Source organism: Oryctolagus cuniculus, chromosome 5 (genome assembly GCF_964237555.1).
Source record: "Oryctolagus cuniculus chromosome 5, mOryCun1.1, whole genome shotgun sequence".
Lineage (NCBI taxonomy): Eukaryota > Metazoa > Chordata > Mammalia > Lagomorpha > Leporidae > Oryctolagus > Oryctolagus cuniculus.
The window spans coordinates 13,294,988-13,313,257 of record NC_091436.1 but is presented as its reverse complement, the minus strand read 5'-3'; the positions used below and the strand labels follow the sequence as shown (position 1 = coordinate 13,313,257).

The 18,270-nt window shown below is 41.7% G+C and overlaps 1 protein-coding gene across 1 annotated transcript; it reads right to left on the bottom strand.

Annotated features, from left to right (window-relative positions):
* Positions 1-17,221: 17,221 nt before the first annotated feature.
* LOC100353786 (histone H4) lies at positions 17,222-17,727 on the bottom strand. Its single transcript, XM_070073371.1, is given in 2 exon segments — positions 17,222-17,332; positions 17,334-17,727. Coding segments are annotated over 2 exon segments (333 nt in total). The 5' UTR covers positions 17,607-17,727; the 3' UTR covers positions 17,222-17,272.
* Positions 17,728-18,270: the final 543 nt, after the last annotated feature.

Sequence of the window (18,270 nt, the reverse complement as noted above, 5' to 3'; positions counted from 1 at the left end):
CTACAAATCTAATGATTCTCATTCCATCTCCAAGACACAGATAAATTAGCACACATTCAAAAACCTAAGCTATAAAACTAGCCAGAATCTAGGTGGAAATGGAAACAAATGGAAAATTTTTCACATAGTCACAGCGTGAGCAGGCTTCAAAGCAATCAGGAGGAGGCACTGACTTATGATCGGCATGCAGACAGTATCAGCAATCAGCTTGATTTACAGAGTCATACAATTCATCCCATTAGGAGTAGACTTTCTCAACATATGACCTTCTTTTTCTCAATACTTGATGAATGTGCTCCTTCCTCCGAATGATAAAACAGGATTTCATGACCTTTGGATCCTACCAAACCCACATGGCACAAAAGCTGATCACTCCTTCCATCTTTCTTTGTAAGCATGAATTGCTTAGACCAGGACAACACAAGGTTTATCTCCCACCCTACAAAAAAAAAAACAGGTTCAAGGAGAAAAAATGTCATCCTTTAAAGAAGTTTCAACTGAATTTCTTATTTCAAGATGTGCTGGTAATAAACGATATCCTAGAAAGAAACTGCTGTCACTAATTTCAAAGGTTAAACACTTCCAAAAGCAAAATAGAAATCTTCTATATGGCACGTTTTGTGTTTCACTTTTCCAAAAGTTTTTAAACTTACATATTAAACATGGCCTTTATCCCAATATACTCCATACCTCACAATCCAAGGGACAATAAAACACGTGCTAAAAATAGATAATACCATTTCAGGATCAGAGAAAGAGAAAATACATAACAAAGTTTTATTTGGTAAAGGCTACTGCCTTTGGGGAATAGATAGCAATTTAAAAACAACTTCAGTCTCTGCATTCAGACTCCTGTCATTTTCCTTACATTAATTTCAAAAGAAAATTGCTATAAATTTAATTTTTATGTGACTGCTACATTCATATGTGGAAACCTAATCCACAAAGTGATGGTATTAGGTGGCAGGTGGAGCTTTAGTAGGTGATTAGGTCACTGAAGGCAGAGCCCTTATGAATGGGATTAGTGTCCCTATCAAAAAGACTCTGAGAGTGCCCTCAGCCCTTCCACCATGTGAGGACACTTGGAGATGACAACCATCTATTAACCAGAGTACAGATGCTTCCTCATCTGACACCAAATCTGGTGTCTTGACTCTAGACTTCCCGGCCTTCCCAACGGTGAGAAATAAATCCATTGTTTATAAGCCTCTCAATATGTGGTATTTTTATAGCAGCCCAAATGAACTAAGACAAAGAAAAAAGTCAATTAAATCTGTAGAGGAATGAAATGATAAAAGAACATACTGTACATTTTGACCAGGAGCAAAATGAGAGTTCTCTTGGTGACTTACTTGTGTAAACTTCTACTTCTGGTAAGTGCTGCCTCATCTCTCTGTACTTTGATGTGTCCCCTAGTCCCTGCTTCATCTAGCATCAAACAAACTAGAAGATATTAAAAGGACTGAGTGACCTCAATAGCAGGAAATGGTTTCTCACCAGAATTTTAGATGTCATCATCAAAGACCTCTTCAAAGTGCATGTTATTTACAACTATGGGGCAGTACTGGAGCCACTTCAATTCTGTAAGCATAGATCTTTGCAGAAATAGTAAATCCTTAAGGAAGTTGGACTTCCAGTACAAGATGGTGGACTGGGGCCGGCGCCGTGGCTCACTTGGTTAATCCTCCGCCTTGCACAACTGGTATCCCATATGGGCGCCAGATTCTAGTCCCGGTTACTCCTCTTCCAGTCCAGCTCTCTGCTGTGACCCAGGAGTGCAGTGGAGCATGGCCCAAGTTCTTGGGCCCCTGCACCTGCAAGGGAGACCAGGAAGAAGCACCTGGCTCCTGGCTTTGGATCAGCGCAGCACCAGCCGTAGTAGCCATTTGGGGAGAGAACAAACAGAAGGAAGACTTTCTCTCTGTCTCTCTCTCTCACTGCCTATAACTCTACCTATCAAATAATAATTAAAAAAAAAAAAAGATGGTGGGCTGACACAGATTCTTTCTGCTCTCTGGCTCCCATAAAATCTCTATGAATATCATAGAAGTATAATAAGAGACAAGCTCTCCATAACAACAACAACAACAGCAGCAAACTAGAGGAAGAATATCAAAGCTTAGGCAATCTCAGCCGATTTTTGGATACTGACACCTGCTGGCAGTATGATGACAAAGGTGGACAAGAAGACTGTGGTTTTCCTTGAGTAAGAAGGTGCTGTAGTCAGGAAGCTTCCCATCTCTGATCAGAATCCTTGTGAGGATCAGGCCTCAAAGGACAAGAGACACGAAATAAGAATCTAAATAAATGATAGGACTGAAAACACAAGGACTAACTGAAAGTCTGTAAGAATCTAGCCCCCCTCCCACATCCCTCTTTCAAATGTCTCTTTCAGCCCAGTTCTACACAGCAAACACACACAACTCTGCTGGGCAGCCGGGTCACCCCAGCCAAGGGAATAGACTGAGAATGCACCTCTAAAGACATGGAAATCAGGCAGCACACATGGATATGGGCACTCCAGAGTGAAAACTTAGAATTCTGACTTTAAAGGCTCATCCAGCATGTCCCAGGGCAGGACATCACCTCCCTGTCTGGTCACTGTCTTCAGCTGTTTTGTGTTGGTGTAACAAAACACCTAACGTTGCATACTTTATGAAGAAAAGTGGTTATTTGGCTCACTGTGGTGGAAAGCCAAGAGCACAGCTCTGGCAGTCTGCTGGCTTTGACTGAAGGCCTCCTGCAGAAGGCAAGTGCCTGCAGAAGAAGAAGCACAGGGCCAAGAGACGGAAAGCAGGGGTCAGCTTGTTTTATAGCAATCTGCAGAGTTAGACAGTGAGAGAGAGAGAGATGGCCGCTATGGTTGGCACTGCGCCAATTCGAAACCAGGATCCAGGTGCTTCCTCCTGGTCTCCCATGCAGGTGCAGGACCCAAGCACTTGGGCCATCCTCCACTGCACTCCCGGGCCACAGCAGAGAGCTGGCCTGGAAGAGGAGCAGCCGGAACAGAATCCGGCGCCCCAACTGGGACTAGAACCCGGGGTGCTGGCGCCGCAGGCGGAGGATTAGCCTAGTGAGCCACAGCACCAGCCAGCAATCTGCTCTTGAGAGAACCAACCTACTCTCTCAGAGACCGCATCAGTCAGCCCAGGACGGTGGAGCGCCCATGACCTAGTTATCCCTTAACGTCCCCCCACCTCACCACCATGGCACTGGGGACAAAGTCCCAGCATGAGTGTCTTTGGGAACAAACCATACTCAAACAACAGCAGTCCCCATGAAATGATATACGAAACGGGGGAATAGCCTTCTAATGGTATCCTCAGAGAGTGTCGGGAAGACATTGTATCCCTGAAAAAGAGCAGAGTGGGGCCAGCATTGTGATATAGGAGGGTCAATCAAAGATGGCACAAGCATTTGAACCCTGCCACTCATGTGGCAGAGCTGAATGGAGTTCCTGGCTGCTGACTTTGGCCTGAGTGCAGCCAATTGCAGAGTGAACCACAGATGGAAGATCCTTTTTTTGTTGTTGGTTGTTTGTCTCATCCTGTCTCTGTCAATCTGCCTTTCAACTAAATAAAATAAAATACTTTTAAAAAGAACAGTGCACTAACTAAGATAAATAATCTAAGAACAAGAAAGAACTCTTGGATATTACAAATATGACTGCTACATAAAGATTTGAATGGGCAGGTTGAGTGATAAATCCAGGTAAATCCCTCAGGAAATTTTATTAAATTACATCATCAAAGACCTATATAAAGGATTTCCCTGACAGGAAGTCCAAGAATATTTGAGTTTAAAAGTCTCATTGAGTGCCCAGGATGATGATGCTAAATTTTATGAAGTTTCCAAACACTAAAGATAAAGAGAAAAGTCTCTAAGTCTCCCAAATAAAGAATATAAGTCATTTCCACAGAAAGGAGGCCCTGAAGGTAATGTGGGAACGTGGGGTATTAATTTTTTCCAGGTTCTTGTTTCACACAAATACAAGCATTCTAAATGTAGACATGTATAAGGTGTACAAAGTGATACAAAAATTTATTCAATACATGAGAAAGTGAACACACATTCGGAAACAGCCAGAGAATTGCCCAAATGGAGGAGAGGAGGTGGAGGAAGAGAGAGAGGGAAAGACAGAGAGAAAGAGGGAGAGAAACTTGTGTTGCACCTCCAGCCATGGTCTGTGGTAACACTATGGTAACAAAGAGAGCCTTTCCCAATGTCACCCCTTTTTATGAGAGAGGGGTATAGGACAGTGACTCTAAAGGTATGAAGGAATTTTGTAATACTGCACAAATTCCAACGGAGCTTTATTTCTATATTTTCATGATGTGTCCCCTTAGATCCTGGATGAACAAGTGCATCCTGGGAAAGTGGGTAGTTTGATTGGTAATTAGGAGGATAGAATGATATTTGGGTTTTGCAGCAACTTTGAGCTAATGTAGTAACTAGCTACCTAGTTACCCCACACCATTCCCCCCTTAGAGATTTCTGTCCCCTTAATCTTAAGTGAGTGCTGAGAGATATTGATCCATCTTCTGTACTACTTCCTGTTGATCAGGGTCATAGGTATTGCATATCCTGGGTATGGAACTCTCTACCTATCTCATCTAATAGATTCATCTCACAAGCCAGAAGATTTTTATCAGGTTCTGCCAATGATTATAGCATCTGTGTGTTCACCATTGCTTTGAGAAAAATGTCAAACTTAAAGGAATAAATTTGTCCATAAGGATAAGCAAAATTGGAACAAGACAGATTGTGGGTGGGATTCCTCTTAGGAAAGGAACTGATAGAGTTTCCTTGTCCAGCTTATAAAACAATTTAGCCTGGGTATAAAGCTTTGTGATATCTCTTTCAGTGAACATATGACTGTTAGAATAAATGTAACAAATTTAATTGATTTCTACATATGCTCCACCTGTTCAGTCAGTGTATCTTGTAGGGCTAGTCAGTTGTTCACAACTACCTTAGCTAGAGCATCCACAGACTTGAGTACTTGCTGTAAGAGCTAACCTGTAGTATAGGTTAAGTTGCCCAAAGCATAAGACATACAGTTAAAAGTAGATTCATGGGGAATAGCAGAGTTTTATCCTGCCAATAGCAGCTTCCTGAGAGAATCAGGATAGGTAAAAAAAGAAAAAAAAAATAAGCCATAAAATTCAATGGCATCAAGATGACAAAATCAAAGACTTTAGCAATCTTTTTGCTTTTTTTAAGAAGTATTTGAGGTCATCAATTTGCGTACAGTAGTAGGCAGACTTACCCCCTGCATGCACATGAGAAGACTAAAGGGGTAAAAGTTGAATTCCTGACAAATGTCCCCAGTCCTGGAATTATTGCCCTATAATTTAATTGCAATAGGAATGATGCGTAGGATGGGGTTCCTTCTATTTAGACTGTAATCGGTCATAAGGAGAACAATTTCCAAGTTTTTAACAGAAATAGATCTCCTGGGGAAATGAACTGTTCAAAACTTGTGGGATCTGGCACTGGGAGAATTTTGTTACCATACTGCATCAGAGCCTTTTGTACCTGATCTAGATTGATAATTTGTTTTGTCTGATCTTGTGTTCTAATTAAAGAAGATGCCAGAGGTGAGAAAGGGCCTTCCATATAGCATTTCAAATAGACTAAGTTTTAAGGCAGACTTGGGGGCCATTCTCATCCTAAGAAGAGAACTAGGCAATAGCTCAAGCCTTGATTATGAGGTCTTTGGCAAGGTTTAACCAGGAGTTTTTAAAGTTATGATGAGCTTTTTCAACTTTAGCTGATGACTGAGCTTTCCAAGAGGCATGGAAATGATAAGCAATCCCTAGAGCACTGGCTAACTGCTAAATTACTTTAGACACAAAAGAGGGTTCATTGTCATGTTGAAGTGATTTGGGGAGGCCAAAGTGAGGGATTATTTCTTCTAGCAGGGCTTTAGACCCTTGTGCTTTTCCTGTTTGGGTTGGAAAAGCTTCCATCCATCAGTGGAAGAATCAAAAAGACTAGTTGTCATTTGTAATTATCTGCCAAGAGCACCTTAGTGAAGTCTAATGGCCAGTCTCCAGCTGGGCATGGTCCTCTCATTTGTGTAGGAGTGACTGTGGGCAGTGGCCTGATGTGACCACTATGGTTATTTTGTAAACAGAGGTGACAGGACTGAGTTACTTCCCTATAATAATATGCAGTTCTTTTCTTCCAAGTAACCAAGAAACAATTTGCAATAGGGTTTTTCTTCCCAGATGGATAAAGTCATGTATTTCCTTGATAATTTTCCATTTTGAAAAGCCATTGGGAGCATGATTTAAAGTCTATCACCCATTGCCTTCTTTGGCGTAACCTTGTTAGTGAGCCCATTCTATCTAAGGCTGGTTACAGTAAGGATTTTTAGTTACCTCTACATGCTGAGGTATTAGAGTCATTTCTAAATTCTCCTGTGTAGCAGTATTTTTGCTGCTTTATCTTCTAGTTCATTTTCCTTGCTGACATGGCCATCTTTCCTCTGGTGACCCCTGCAGTGACTGACAGCCACTTCCAGAGGTTCCAATACCGCCTAAAGAGAGATAATATCTCCCGTGTTTATTGGGAGAGCTGTTTGAAGTCAGTAGGCTTCTTTCTCTCCAAATTGCTGCATGTTCATGAAACACAAGGAAAACATATTTAGAGCCTTTGTAAATATTAACTTTTGGGCCTCTCCCTGATTACAGGCCAGAGTCAAGGCGATAAATTCAGCCTTTTGAAGTGTTATATGGCAATGCCTGAGCTTCTATTACCTGAATATGATCCACTATGCTTTTCTAATTCCTTCCTTCATGGAACTGCCTTCAATAAACCAATCAACATCTGGATTTGTCAGCTATTCATCTCATAAGTCAGGACTACCATAACACACCTGCTCTATTGTCTCTACACAAGAGTGAGAGGAGTCTTCAGTACCTTTAGATAGCAAGAGAGTAACTGGATCAATGACTTGACATAACTTGAGAGTTACTTTATGTGAGTTTAGGCATCCTCCTGTTAGCCATTGATGTCTATCAATTTCTAGAACTCCTTGCACCCAGTGCAGAGTTTCAACTTTTAGTGGCTGACCTAAAGTCTACTTCATGGTCTCCTCTACCAAGAGTGCTGTAGCAGTAACTGCCCTTAAGCATTCAGGCCATCCTGCAACAACTGGATCTCATTGTTTAGAAAAGTGGGCCATTGGTCATGAAAGTGGACCCAATTTCTGAGTCAGTACATGAGGGCTTCCCCTATTCCTCTGCTACAGAGTGGATGGCTTCTCTAAATTCAGGATTCCTAGTGCCAGAGCACTTTAATCATTTGCAAAGCTTGCTGCTACTCTCCTGTCCAATGAAGTGGGTCTGTGTCAGTTCCCTTTAAAGCCTCATAAAGTTTTGGCTAACAATCCAAATCCCGGCATCCAAATCCTATTTAAAAAAAAAAAAAAAAACTGCTATTCTGAGAAATGTCCTTAGCTGCTTCTTTGTCAGTGGTGGTCATAAAGATAATATAACTTTATTCTACTTAAGTGAACAAGAATGCTTCCCGGAATTAGAATATATTATATAAGGTTTGCCTCTCATTTAGAAATCTGAGTTCTCCTTGGGAAAACTCTATATACCCACTTTTCTAAAAAGTTTAAGACTTGGGTGATATCTTCTTCTGAGTCCTCCTTGGAGGGACTGCAAATGAGAATGTCATCTACGTATTGCAGAATGGCTCCAGTCTTTAATTGGAGCTCAATGAGTTCGTTTTAAAAAGCATTACCAAACAAATGAGGATTATCTCTGAAGCTTTGAGGAAGGACTGTCCAATCGTATTGCTGAGTTATATTTGAGGATGTATCAGTCCATTCAAAGGGAAACAAGTATTGGGATTCTGGGTTTAACAGCATGCAAAAGAAAGCATCTGTTAGGCCTGGAACTGTGTACCATGAAGTGCCTCCAGGTATTTATGTTAATATAGTGTGCTTGGCACAACAGGATAAAATGGAATAACTGCTTCATTAATAGCCCTAAGGTCCTGAACCATCCTATACTCCCCATTTGAATTTGAAACAGGCAGTATGGAGGTATTACAGGGAGATTGGCATGGAACCAGAACTCCACATTTGATAAATTTATCAGTGTTGAAGTTCCTGTCTAACTTCAGGTTTTATGCTGATGCTGATGAGGAAATGTAGTTTATCCTTTAAGAGGACTCTGACAGGCACAGCATATTTCTCCAGTCCAGGTATTCCCTGATCCCAGACTTGAGAGTCTACTCTATCTTTTATTTAAGTAGGAAGATCAACCAGGCTGAGGTCTGCCTCAGTGTTCATTAACATCACAACAGATTACTTAAATTTAAGACCAGCTAACTTGAAGGAAGCACCTAAGGGTGACAGCAAATCTCTTCCAAGCAAAGGAGTTACACACTCAGAGCAAAAACTGATGATAGATATGAATATCCACATTTGACACATTAAAGGCAAAGTAAATCTCTCAGAGTGAAGTTTACCATCAATTCCTGTGATTATACAACGTCTTGAAGATGGGTCATGCATGGAAAGTAATCACAAAGTAGATGGCTCCAGTGTTAGGAAATATACTCTCTTACCTGCAGTATCAATAATCACCTGAGGATCATGACAGGAGTTTTTATTTCCTTGGGAGCTGCCTGAATCCTCAGTCCCCATCAGCCTTTAGACAAGGCCATGAGCAAAGTGCCATGGGCAAACAGAGAGTTAGGATCCCTACTCCAGTGGCCACTTTTCTTGCAATGGGGACATAGACGTGGGAGATCTCTCACTGGGCTGACCCTGAGGTTGTCAAGTCTAGGTTACAGCCATTTTCATCCTATGAACTTGCACCTGGACTACTTCACATGTCAGAATACCTGTTCCTTTTCACTCTATCCTCATTATAAAACATTTAGAATTCTACTTCTACCATTCAACTTAAGGGATCTTGGATGCCTTAGCCAGTTTTTGAAGTTCTAATATCTGGTGCTGACTGATTAATAAAATGAGTACCAAGTAGGACCTGTTCTTCAGGAATGTCAAGGTCTATATTAGTATATTTTAATACTTCTACCAGCCATCCCTGGTACAAGGCTGGAATTTCTCCCTTCCCATGTGTTACCTCTGATCCAATCATAAGTTAGAAGTTGGAAAACAAATTTCCTCAACCCCACCTGTAGGCATGAGACTATATGATCTCATTGCTATAAATCCTCATGTCCCTTCTGATAATTCCAATCAGGTGCAGCTGAACTATGGTCCTTTTACTTTCTATTTTTTGAACTCTTTGTTTACTGGAGCATTAAGCTTTTGACTATAATGCAAATCAAAATTAAGTTATCTAAAGGAAACGATAAAATATTAAGATAAAAATTTCAATTAGTTAAAATTAAATGAAATGAAAATTGAATTTCTTCACTGGCACCAGCCACATTTCAAGTGTTCAACAATTGCTGGTGTCCAGTGGCTGCCGTTTTAGAGGGCACAGATAGGGCAGTTTTGTGAATATAGAAATGCCATCAGACAGCACTGAGCACCAGAGGACTTGGGAGATGGAAAAGTTTGAGGTGCTAACTTACAGCATGGGGAGCCAAGATGCTGCACAAGCAAGAAACAAAAGTGTAAGTGTTTTACTTACAAAGTTTCCCAATATCTTGCAGCAGCACTAATCAGGGAGAGGTAACTATAATGGGAGGAAGGTGGAGATGAGAGAGTTCTCAAGGCATCCCAGCCCTCATCTCTTGCTCCCTGCGGTCAACAGACAATGTCTATGGCTGACAATTAAAACAAGAGAGCAGGAACACAGGATGAAGAAACCACAGTATCTTGGGGACAGGCTTAGTGGAGGGGGTTGCAGCTGGAGGACAGTGCTTTCCCTTCATTCCCAGGCCCAAAGCTCTCCTGGACCCCCAGCTGGTTCATTTTGGCAAATGTTGGTCCATCCATCAAGACTCAGTCCGAGTTTCTTAACGACACAGTCTTCCTCATTCCCCTTTGTTCTGGAGCTCTGAACATGTCCCCAAGTGCACAAGGCTGCATGTTATGATGATCACATTGAAGCAGAGCACACAGCATGCATTCTCAAGGTCATTGTCCTCATGAGGACCCTGTGTTTGGCTTAATGCTCTGAATTAAGTTATTATTAATCATTTATGAGCAAGGGGCCCATATTTTCATTTCTAGCTGGACACAGCAAATTGTGTTGCTGTCCTGTTTCTAAGTCTGGCTCCCTAACTGGACTGCCAGGTCTTCGAGAACAGGGACAGAAAGTTTGTGAGATTCGCATCCTCATGAATCAGTCTAGGGCTCTTGGGAAATGACAATTTGCCTAACTGATATTTAGACATATCTCACTTGTCAGGGTTATAATTTTATGCTTTACGATCCAAGAACATAAGCCATGTCTCCAAAAAGCTATGATTTGTAGGAGTCACTTTAACAGCGCTCATAAAACATCTCAGACTCTTTCTCTGATGCTTGAAATGCCATAATTACTGTTTTAGTCCTTTCTTCTCAAGGCATTTCCTTTTCTTGCATTGCCAATGCCTCTGGGAGAGCTAGTTTTTAAGCTTCACTGGAATCTTAACGAATATGATTTTTTCAGATCCCTTCGGCTCAGATAGAATCAACCCCATACCAAAGCAGGCAAATCGTTTTAAGTTCACACTTCAAACTCCTCACACACGGGGACTGTGCTGGAAAGACGCATGCCCAAACACCTCTAACAGCTCATTGAGCCTCAGACATTGCAAATCAGTGAGGTGGATATTTTCATTGTCAGATACGAAAATGAATACTCAAGCTTTTCTGAAAAAATATGTTATCTGTAACATATATAATATCACCTCTATTATATGCCTGAGACATTTTTTTCACCTTTTGCATTAATCAGACATAAAAATCTTTGGAAAGGGACTTTGATATAGCAGTTAAGTTTTTCTTGGGATACCCACATCCCATATCAGCATGCCTGAGTTCAAGTCCTGGCTCTACTTCTGATTCCAGCTTTCTGGGAGACAGCACATCATGGCTTAAGTACTTGGGTCCCTGCCACCCACGTGAGACAGTGCACCGAGTTCTTGGCTCCTTGCTAGGGCCTGACCCAGCCCCAGCTGTTGCAGGCATTTAGGGAATGAAATAGCACATGGAAGATCTCTGTCTCTCTGTCTCTGCCTTTCAAATAAAAATAAATAAATAAATAAATAAGGAATTCCTTTGTAACAAAGAATTATCCTATATTTCATATAATTTCTGATTATTGCCATACATTCATACATATGAATAGTATGTAAGGTTTAGCTTCCTGAGTCTGGAAATAGTATCTTTCACATGGTCTTATGATAGATTGTTCCAGGAATGTCACTGTTACGAATTTAAAGATGTCCTATAAATTTGCTTTGGTTAGAAAGCTACAAAGAACTGGTTACTGTCTCTAGAAATCACATTAGTACTGCAGCTCTGCTCCTGCCTTATATCAGTCTTCATTAGCAGTTCTAATATTCCCTGTGAATATGGATATGACTAGTTCTATAATCTATCTGTATGGTTAGCTAGGTGTCACTTCATATGCCAAATATTTTTGGAATTATCAGTAATATTTAGTTGAATATTAACTTAGTTGCCTAAATTCAAAATGTATTTATTAAAAGTGGGGGAGTCTATTTATTTGTTTTTCTAGAGTGGTCAAGACTGGGCATTTATATTTTAAATTCATATTATTTTATTATAGTTATGTTTATTTCTCCCTTATATTTCATGTAGCCCATTAATAGGAAATGGGGTGCTTACATTGTGCCAAACATATACCAAGAACTCTATGTGTAACTCACTTGTTCTTCACTGTAACACCTTGAGATGGTTGCTATTATTACCCATTTCAGAGATGAAGAAACAAAAGCCCAGATAGGTTAAGTCCATTGCCCAAGGCCCCAAGGCTGGCAAATATCAGAGCCTGATTCAAAACTGGGCTACCTGGGCTCAGGTCTCATGCAATCACCCAAAAGACTGTGCCACATTAACATGGTTGTCAGTGTGAGAGTAAATTTGTGTGTATGCAGTTTATGTTATTTACAAATCACTCTTTAAAACAATAAAGAGAGCATTCCAACATATATTTTATCATGCAAATGAAAACATTGAGTCTGATAAGGGTGAGACTCATTGGTATCGCTGAGAATTGAGGCTAACAGGAGTGAAGGAGCAAGTAATGAGGAGAACATAAAGGACAGCTGAGGATAGACTGAGCCCATCTCATATGTCAAGCTGAGTGTGAAGGCGAGGTGATTAGAAGGATATCAGCCTCCTTGAACAAAGAGCGTTCTGAACTTTCGCAACATCCTATTATTTTTTCATGTAGAAATTTTGTTAGAGGAAGCAAGATTCTCAAACACAAGGTTCTTCTTTTTTTAACTCCAAACCTCTGATATAATGCATGACATATTAAAGCCAAGCAATGTTGATTGAATTGTTTTCCAAAAGTAGTGGAAATAAAAATGTTTAGTTTTCTTCTTCTTTCTCTATGCCCTGTGCCTCAGATACCCATTGGATTAGGAAAATCAGCAGTTCCATTGTGGTACTGTTGGAGTCTTCCTTTTAAGCAAGGATCCCCTATTAGTCTCACTCAGCAGATGAACTTAGCAGCTTAATATACCTCCATTCCTAAAAATTCCAAAGTTCAAAATAGACATTCTTTGTTTTCAGCAAGTGAGCAATATTAGCCCATATTATTTCTTAACAGATGCCTAGTGGCTATTAAATCCCAGGGAACTTACAATCCTATTGGTTAAGAATATTGTTTTGCCCTATATGAACCAAGCCTTATTTTTTAATGGTGGGAAGACCACCCTCTAGTCAGGATGCCACATCTGGACTGTTTTTGCCTCTCTCTGTCTTGCCTTGGTCTTGGGGACAGGACTGAGCTGAGGTTCAGTAGACAAGGCCATGGCCAACCAAGAATGTGAATTCCAACTCAGGTTGCACTAGTTAATGAGGCAGGCCCTTGGCAGGTAGGGGTTCTCACCTCTCACTCATAAAGACAAACCTGAAATACCCTTCTGATCACATGTGCTGAGCAGTCTCTCCCCAGCTCCTGTGTCTCCTTTTCTGATCATGCCATTATAAATTGGTTCCCCAGGCAAACATCCAGTGAGCTTGGGTTTAAACCTGGCCTAGGAGGAGGATCAGCTACCTTGCATATTCCAGACTGTGAGCGCCATCAGCAGGTGCTCTGGGAACCTGTAAAGATGAGTCATGGTGGCCAGCACCGTGGCTCACTAGGCTAATCCTCCGCCTAGCGGTGCCGGCACACCGGGTTCTAGTCCCGGTTGGGGCGCCGGATTCTGTCCCAGTTGCCCCTCTTCCAGGCCAGCTCTCTGCTGTGGCCAGGGAGTGCAGTGGAGGATGGCCCAGGTGCTTGGGCCCTGCACCCCATGGGAGACCAGGAAAAGCACCTGGCTCCTGGCTCCTGCCATCAGATTAGCGTGGTGCGCTGGCCGCAGCGTGCCGGCCGCGGCGTGCCGGCCGCGGCGGCCATTGGAGGGTGAACCAACGGCAAAGGAAGACCTTTCTCTCTGTCTCTCTCTCTCTCTCACTGTCCACTCTGCCTGTCCAAAAAAAAAAAAATGAGTCATGGTGGAGGCAAGTTAAGAAGAGAATCACACAAAGTGGATGATCAAAGAATTGGCAACACAGGTAATGGGGTAGGTAGTAGAAATATTGTTAAATCTCCACGTCAATGATATTCTCAATGTAAATTATTTGTTGAATATTCAAGATGTCATCAGCATCTAGAGTTAAACAAAAAGTTAGAAGTGTTGAAGACTAAAGAGTCAACTAAAAAGTAAGAGTTTTCCAGAGCTCTTCTACTTCTACAGATCTAATAATTCACCATTTTGTCAAGTGAAGTACTTCAGTGGTTGTAATCTGCCTACACTGTAAATTGCTAGGAGCCAGGTTCAGCATATTGTTCACTGAAATGTCTAACAATGTTTAGCACATAGATACTCCATAAATATTGTTGGAAAAGTGAAGGAAAGATAGAAGAAGTGAATAAATAAATAATGTAAGTTGGAATATGTTAGTTTCCTAATGCTCTTGTAACAAGTTACCATGAACTTGGTAGTATAAAGCATTGTAGATTTATTATCTTATCTTATCTTTTGGGGGTCATTGTCCAAAAATGAGTTGTCAGGGCAGTTCTCCTTCCGAGGGCAATAGGATACAATTCACTTCTTTGTTTTCCCAGTTCCTACAGGCTGTCTGCATTCTTCGATGCATTGCCCTGTATCCTTCCGAATCCTGCTCCCCTTTCCATGTTCTCTCCCTCTCTTCCATTGACACATCACCTGTTCTGACTATGATATTCCTGCCATTTTCTAATAAAGACTGTGGTTATATCAGACCCACTGGGATAATTCAGAATAATCTCCTCCACCCTTGATTTAATCATATCTGCACTGTAGTCACAGGTTCTGGGGATAGAAGGTGGACATTGTTGGGAAGACCGATACCAAGCCTACCAACAGTCTACTGGATAAACTCTCCCCATCATCTAATGCTGTTATTTGTAATACATACCTGCTTGTACATTCCGTAAATTGGTGGATCTCATCACGTCCCAGAAAGAGAAGATAATGTCCTTCAATGCCACAGCTCAGTCAGTTATATCAACAGAGGCACAGCAGAGGAGCGCCAGATTTTTCCAGATTACTTACAACCCTCACAAATAAATCACCAAGCTTTATCACCTTAATCTTCTCATATTCCTCAAATATCTCTCCTTCCAATTCTGTCACCTCATTCCACCTTTGGGACTCATTTTCAGCAGAATTGAAACATCTTTCCAGGTAGTCTCCCCACCTCAAGTGACTCTCCCACCCCATTTACTATCATTGTGTATGACCTCCCTGACATGGAAATGTTATCACCGTGCTTCAGAAAACACCGGCCAAAACATCTGTCAAACAGAATTCTTGATCATAGATGTGAATTTAAAAAAATACCCTAGCAACTACTACATCAAGGGACTACTGGACTGGATTTCACCTTTGATTGGATTTCTGCTTCTTGTGCTAGTTTTCCAAGAAAACCTATTCCTCTGGTAGATTAATCATGCATGTTACCCGAGGGATTCTTGCAGTAATAGATCTCTAAGACTCAGAAGGTAAATCTCAGGTGCCCTAGTGCTCCTCCTCAGCCTGGGCTCACCTGATCACTTCCTCCAAGTGAAAAATGTCATCGGAGCAAACAAGCTCATGGGTGCAACTGCTTCTTTCATTCTTTGGTGTGTTACAGACTCTGATGTAAGAAGCAGCCTGGGGGCTAGCTCCCCGAGATGCATTCGCCCAACTGGAGCTGAGATCTAGAACAATAATTAGCAAGATTTTTATATCAAACCAAGAAAAAATAACTAAAAGTACTTGTGAGCGTCACCATAGAAATGATTGTTTATTCTCCTTTCCATTTCCAACTTTATAAAACACCTTAGTACCTTGTTTATCTGACAATAAAGGGGATGTAAAAGCCTGGAAAGTAATGTTTCAAGGTAACTCAAGATTTATATCTTCGAGAACTATAATGTACTCTTAAAATTCAACCATATATAAAGGTATGCATATATGCCCCCTGTAATAAAAGAACAAAGTGGAGTGCTTGTTTTGGTGCAACTGAGGAAGGACTGATTCATGCTGCATCATGGTATAAATTCACCACAGGCCAGGGTCAAGTTTACCCTTGCAGGCACAGAAACTCTATTTTGTTCTCTGTCTTGGAGTTGCCTTAACAAAGGGATGTTAACTTCTCCTAAACAACTCACAGAAAACAATGTATGTAAGTGAGATAAGAAACAAGAAACATCCTATATTGACATCAGTGAGACTGTTATTATTTGTGCCCACATCGGTGGTTAGGGTCAGAGTCAAAGGAAAGAGGAGAGACAGAGATGTCTCGGACAGAGAGAAGGAAAGAGCTGGGTTCCTTAATTTTTTCTGATGACTTTTCTGCTCCTATCACAATTCATGCAGTTCAGCAATATGATTCCTTTTTTCAGGAAATCTACATGAGTTGCTGTGCCATGCAAAACAATGCACTAAAAATGCTTTTACGCCCATGAGGTGGGGGCTGGTACTGTGGTTCAGTAGGCTGAGCCTCCACCTGCCAGCAACCCATATGGGCGCCAGTTCTGTCCTGGCTGCTCCTCTTCCAATCCATTCTCTGCTTATGTCCTGGGAAAGCAGTAGAAGATGGCCCAAGTACTTGGGTCCCTGCACCCACGTGGGAGACCTGGAAGAAGCTCCTGGTTCCTGGCTTCAGATCAGCCCAGCTCTAGCCATTACAACCATCCAGGGAGTGAACCAGCAGATGGAGGACCTTTCTCTCTGTCTCTCCCTCTCTCTGTCTGTAACTCTGCCTCTCAAATAAATAAATAAAATCTTTAAAAAAAATAACTATGAGGTCATTATGGATTGAGGTTTGATTTGGTGTTTTTCATTTTTGTTTTTTCAATTTGAGGACTTTTGTTTATTGTTCAAATTTTTGCTGTTTCTAGTTTTATTATAAAATGTTAAAAAAAAAAAAAAAAAGTACCTTGGGGCCAGCGCCATGGCTCACTTGGTTAATCCTCTGCCTGTGGTGTCGACATCCCATATCGGTGCCAGGTTCTTGTCCCGGTTGCTCCTCTTCCAGTCCAGCTCTCTGCTGTGGCCCAGGAAGGCAGTGGAGGATGGCCCAAGTGCTTGGGCCCTGCACCCACATGGGAGACCAGGAAGAAGCACCTGGCTCCTGGCTTCGGATCGGTGCAGCACCGGCCGTAGAGGCCATTTGGGGAGTGAACCAACGGAAGGAAGACTTTTCTTTCTCTCTCTCTCTCTCTCTCACTGTCTACCTGTCAAATAAAAAAAAAAATGTACCTTGGATAGTTTATGGTTTGCAAAATAGACGTGCATGTTCGTATTGTCCAAGAATCTTTTTTTAAATATTCAATAAGCACTTTTTGAAAAGGTGAATTTTTTGTGTTTTATGTAATTTTTACCTATTAATTGAATCTTTCAAATTATGTTACTGGCTTTTAACTAAATCCTTTTTTTATTTTGCCTACTAGACTTGTCCGAAGACTGAAGGAAGCATGTTAAATTCTATGACATATGGGTATTTATCAGTTTCTCCTTGTATTTCACATAGGAGCTGCTTCATATGTTTTGTGTTGTTGTTGTTGGTTTCTTTTTTTTTTTTTTTTTTTGGCCCTGAGAAGGGCCTTTGGGTGGGGGTCTGGGGCGCGGGGGCAGCTCAGCCGCCGAAGCCGTAGAGCGTGGGTCCCTGGTGCTTGAGCGCGTAAATCACGTCCGTCCATGGCCATGACCGTCTTGCGCTTGGCGTGCTCCGTGTAGGTGACGGCGTCGCGGATGACATTCTCCAGGAAGACCTTGAGCAAGCCGCGGGTCTCCTCGCATTCTCCAGGAAGACCTTGAGCAAGCCCCGAGATGCGCTTGACGCCGCCGCTCCGGGCCAGGCGGTGGATGGCGGGCTTGGTGATGCCCTGGATGTTGTCGCACAGCACCTTGCGGTGGCGCTTGGCGCCGCCCTTGCCCAGGCCCTTCCCGCCCTTGCCACGCCCAGACATTCTTGGGTTTCAGTCAGCCCATATGCTTTAAAAGTATATACTTGGGCGCTGGTATGGCGTAGTCAGTTAAGTTGCTGCCTGTGACACTGGCATCCCATATGGGCTCTGGGTCATGTCCTGGCTGATCCACTTGTGATCTAGCTCCCTGCTAATATGCCTGGAAAAGCAGCTGAAGATGGCTCAGGTGCTTGGATCCCTGAACCTACATGGGAGACCTGGAAGAAGCTCCTGGCTCCTGACTTGAGCCCAGCCCAACCCCGGCCATTGTGGCCATTTGGGGAGTGAACCAGCAGATGGAAGATCTTTCTCTCTCTGTAACTCTGCCTTTCAAATAATTAAATAAATTCTTTGTTAACAAATGTTTACACTTGGGTTCATAAAAGTTATTCACTATTGAATCTCCAATGCAGATTTTACCTTTTGTCTAAAATGACACTATGCATTAATGTTTTTGCCTTAAAATTAACCTTACCTGAAATTAATATACCCAATTCATTTTTTTCTTTTAGTTTGCATGGCTAATCTTTGACCATCTTTTTTTCTTAACACCTCTAAGTAAATTTGTTTTAGATATATTTCTTGTATGTATTACATAGTTAGATACTTTACAGAAACACACTTTGAGACTTGTATGTACTCTTCTTAAGTTTGTTATTACCTCTGT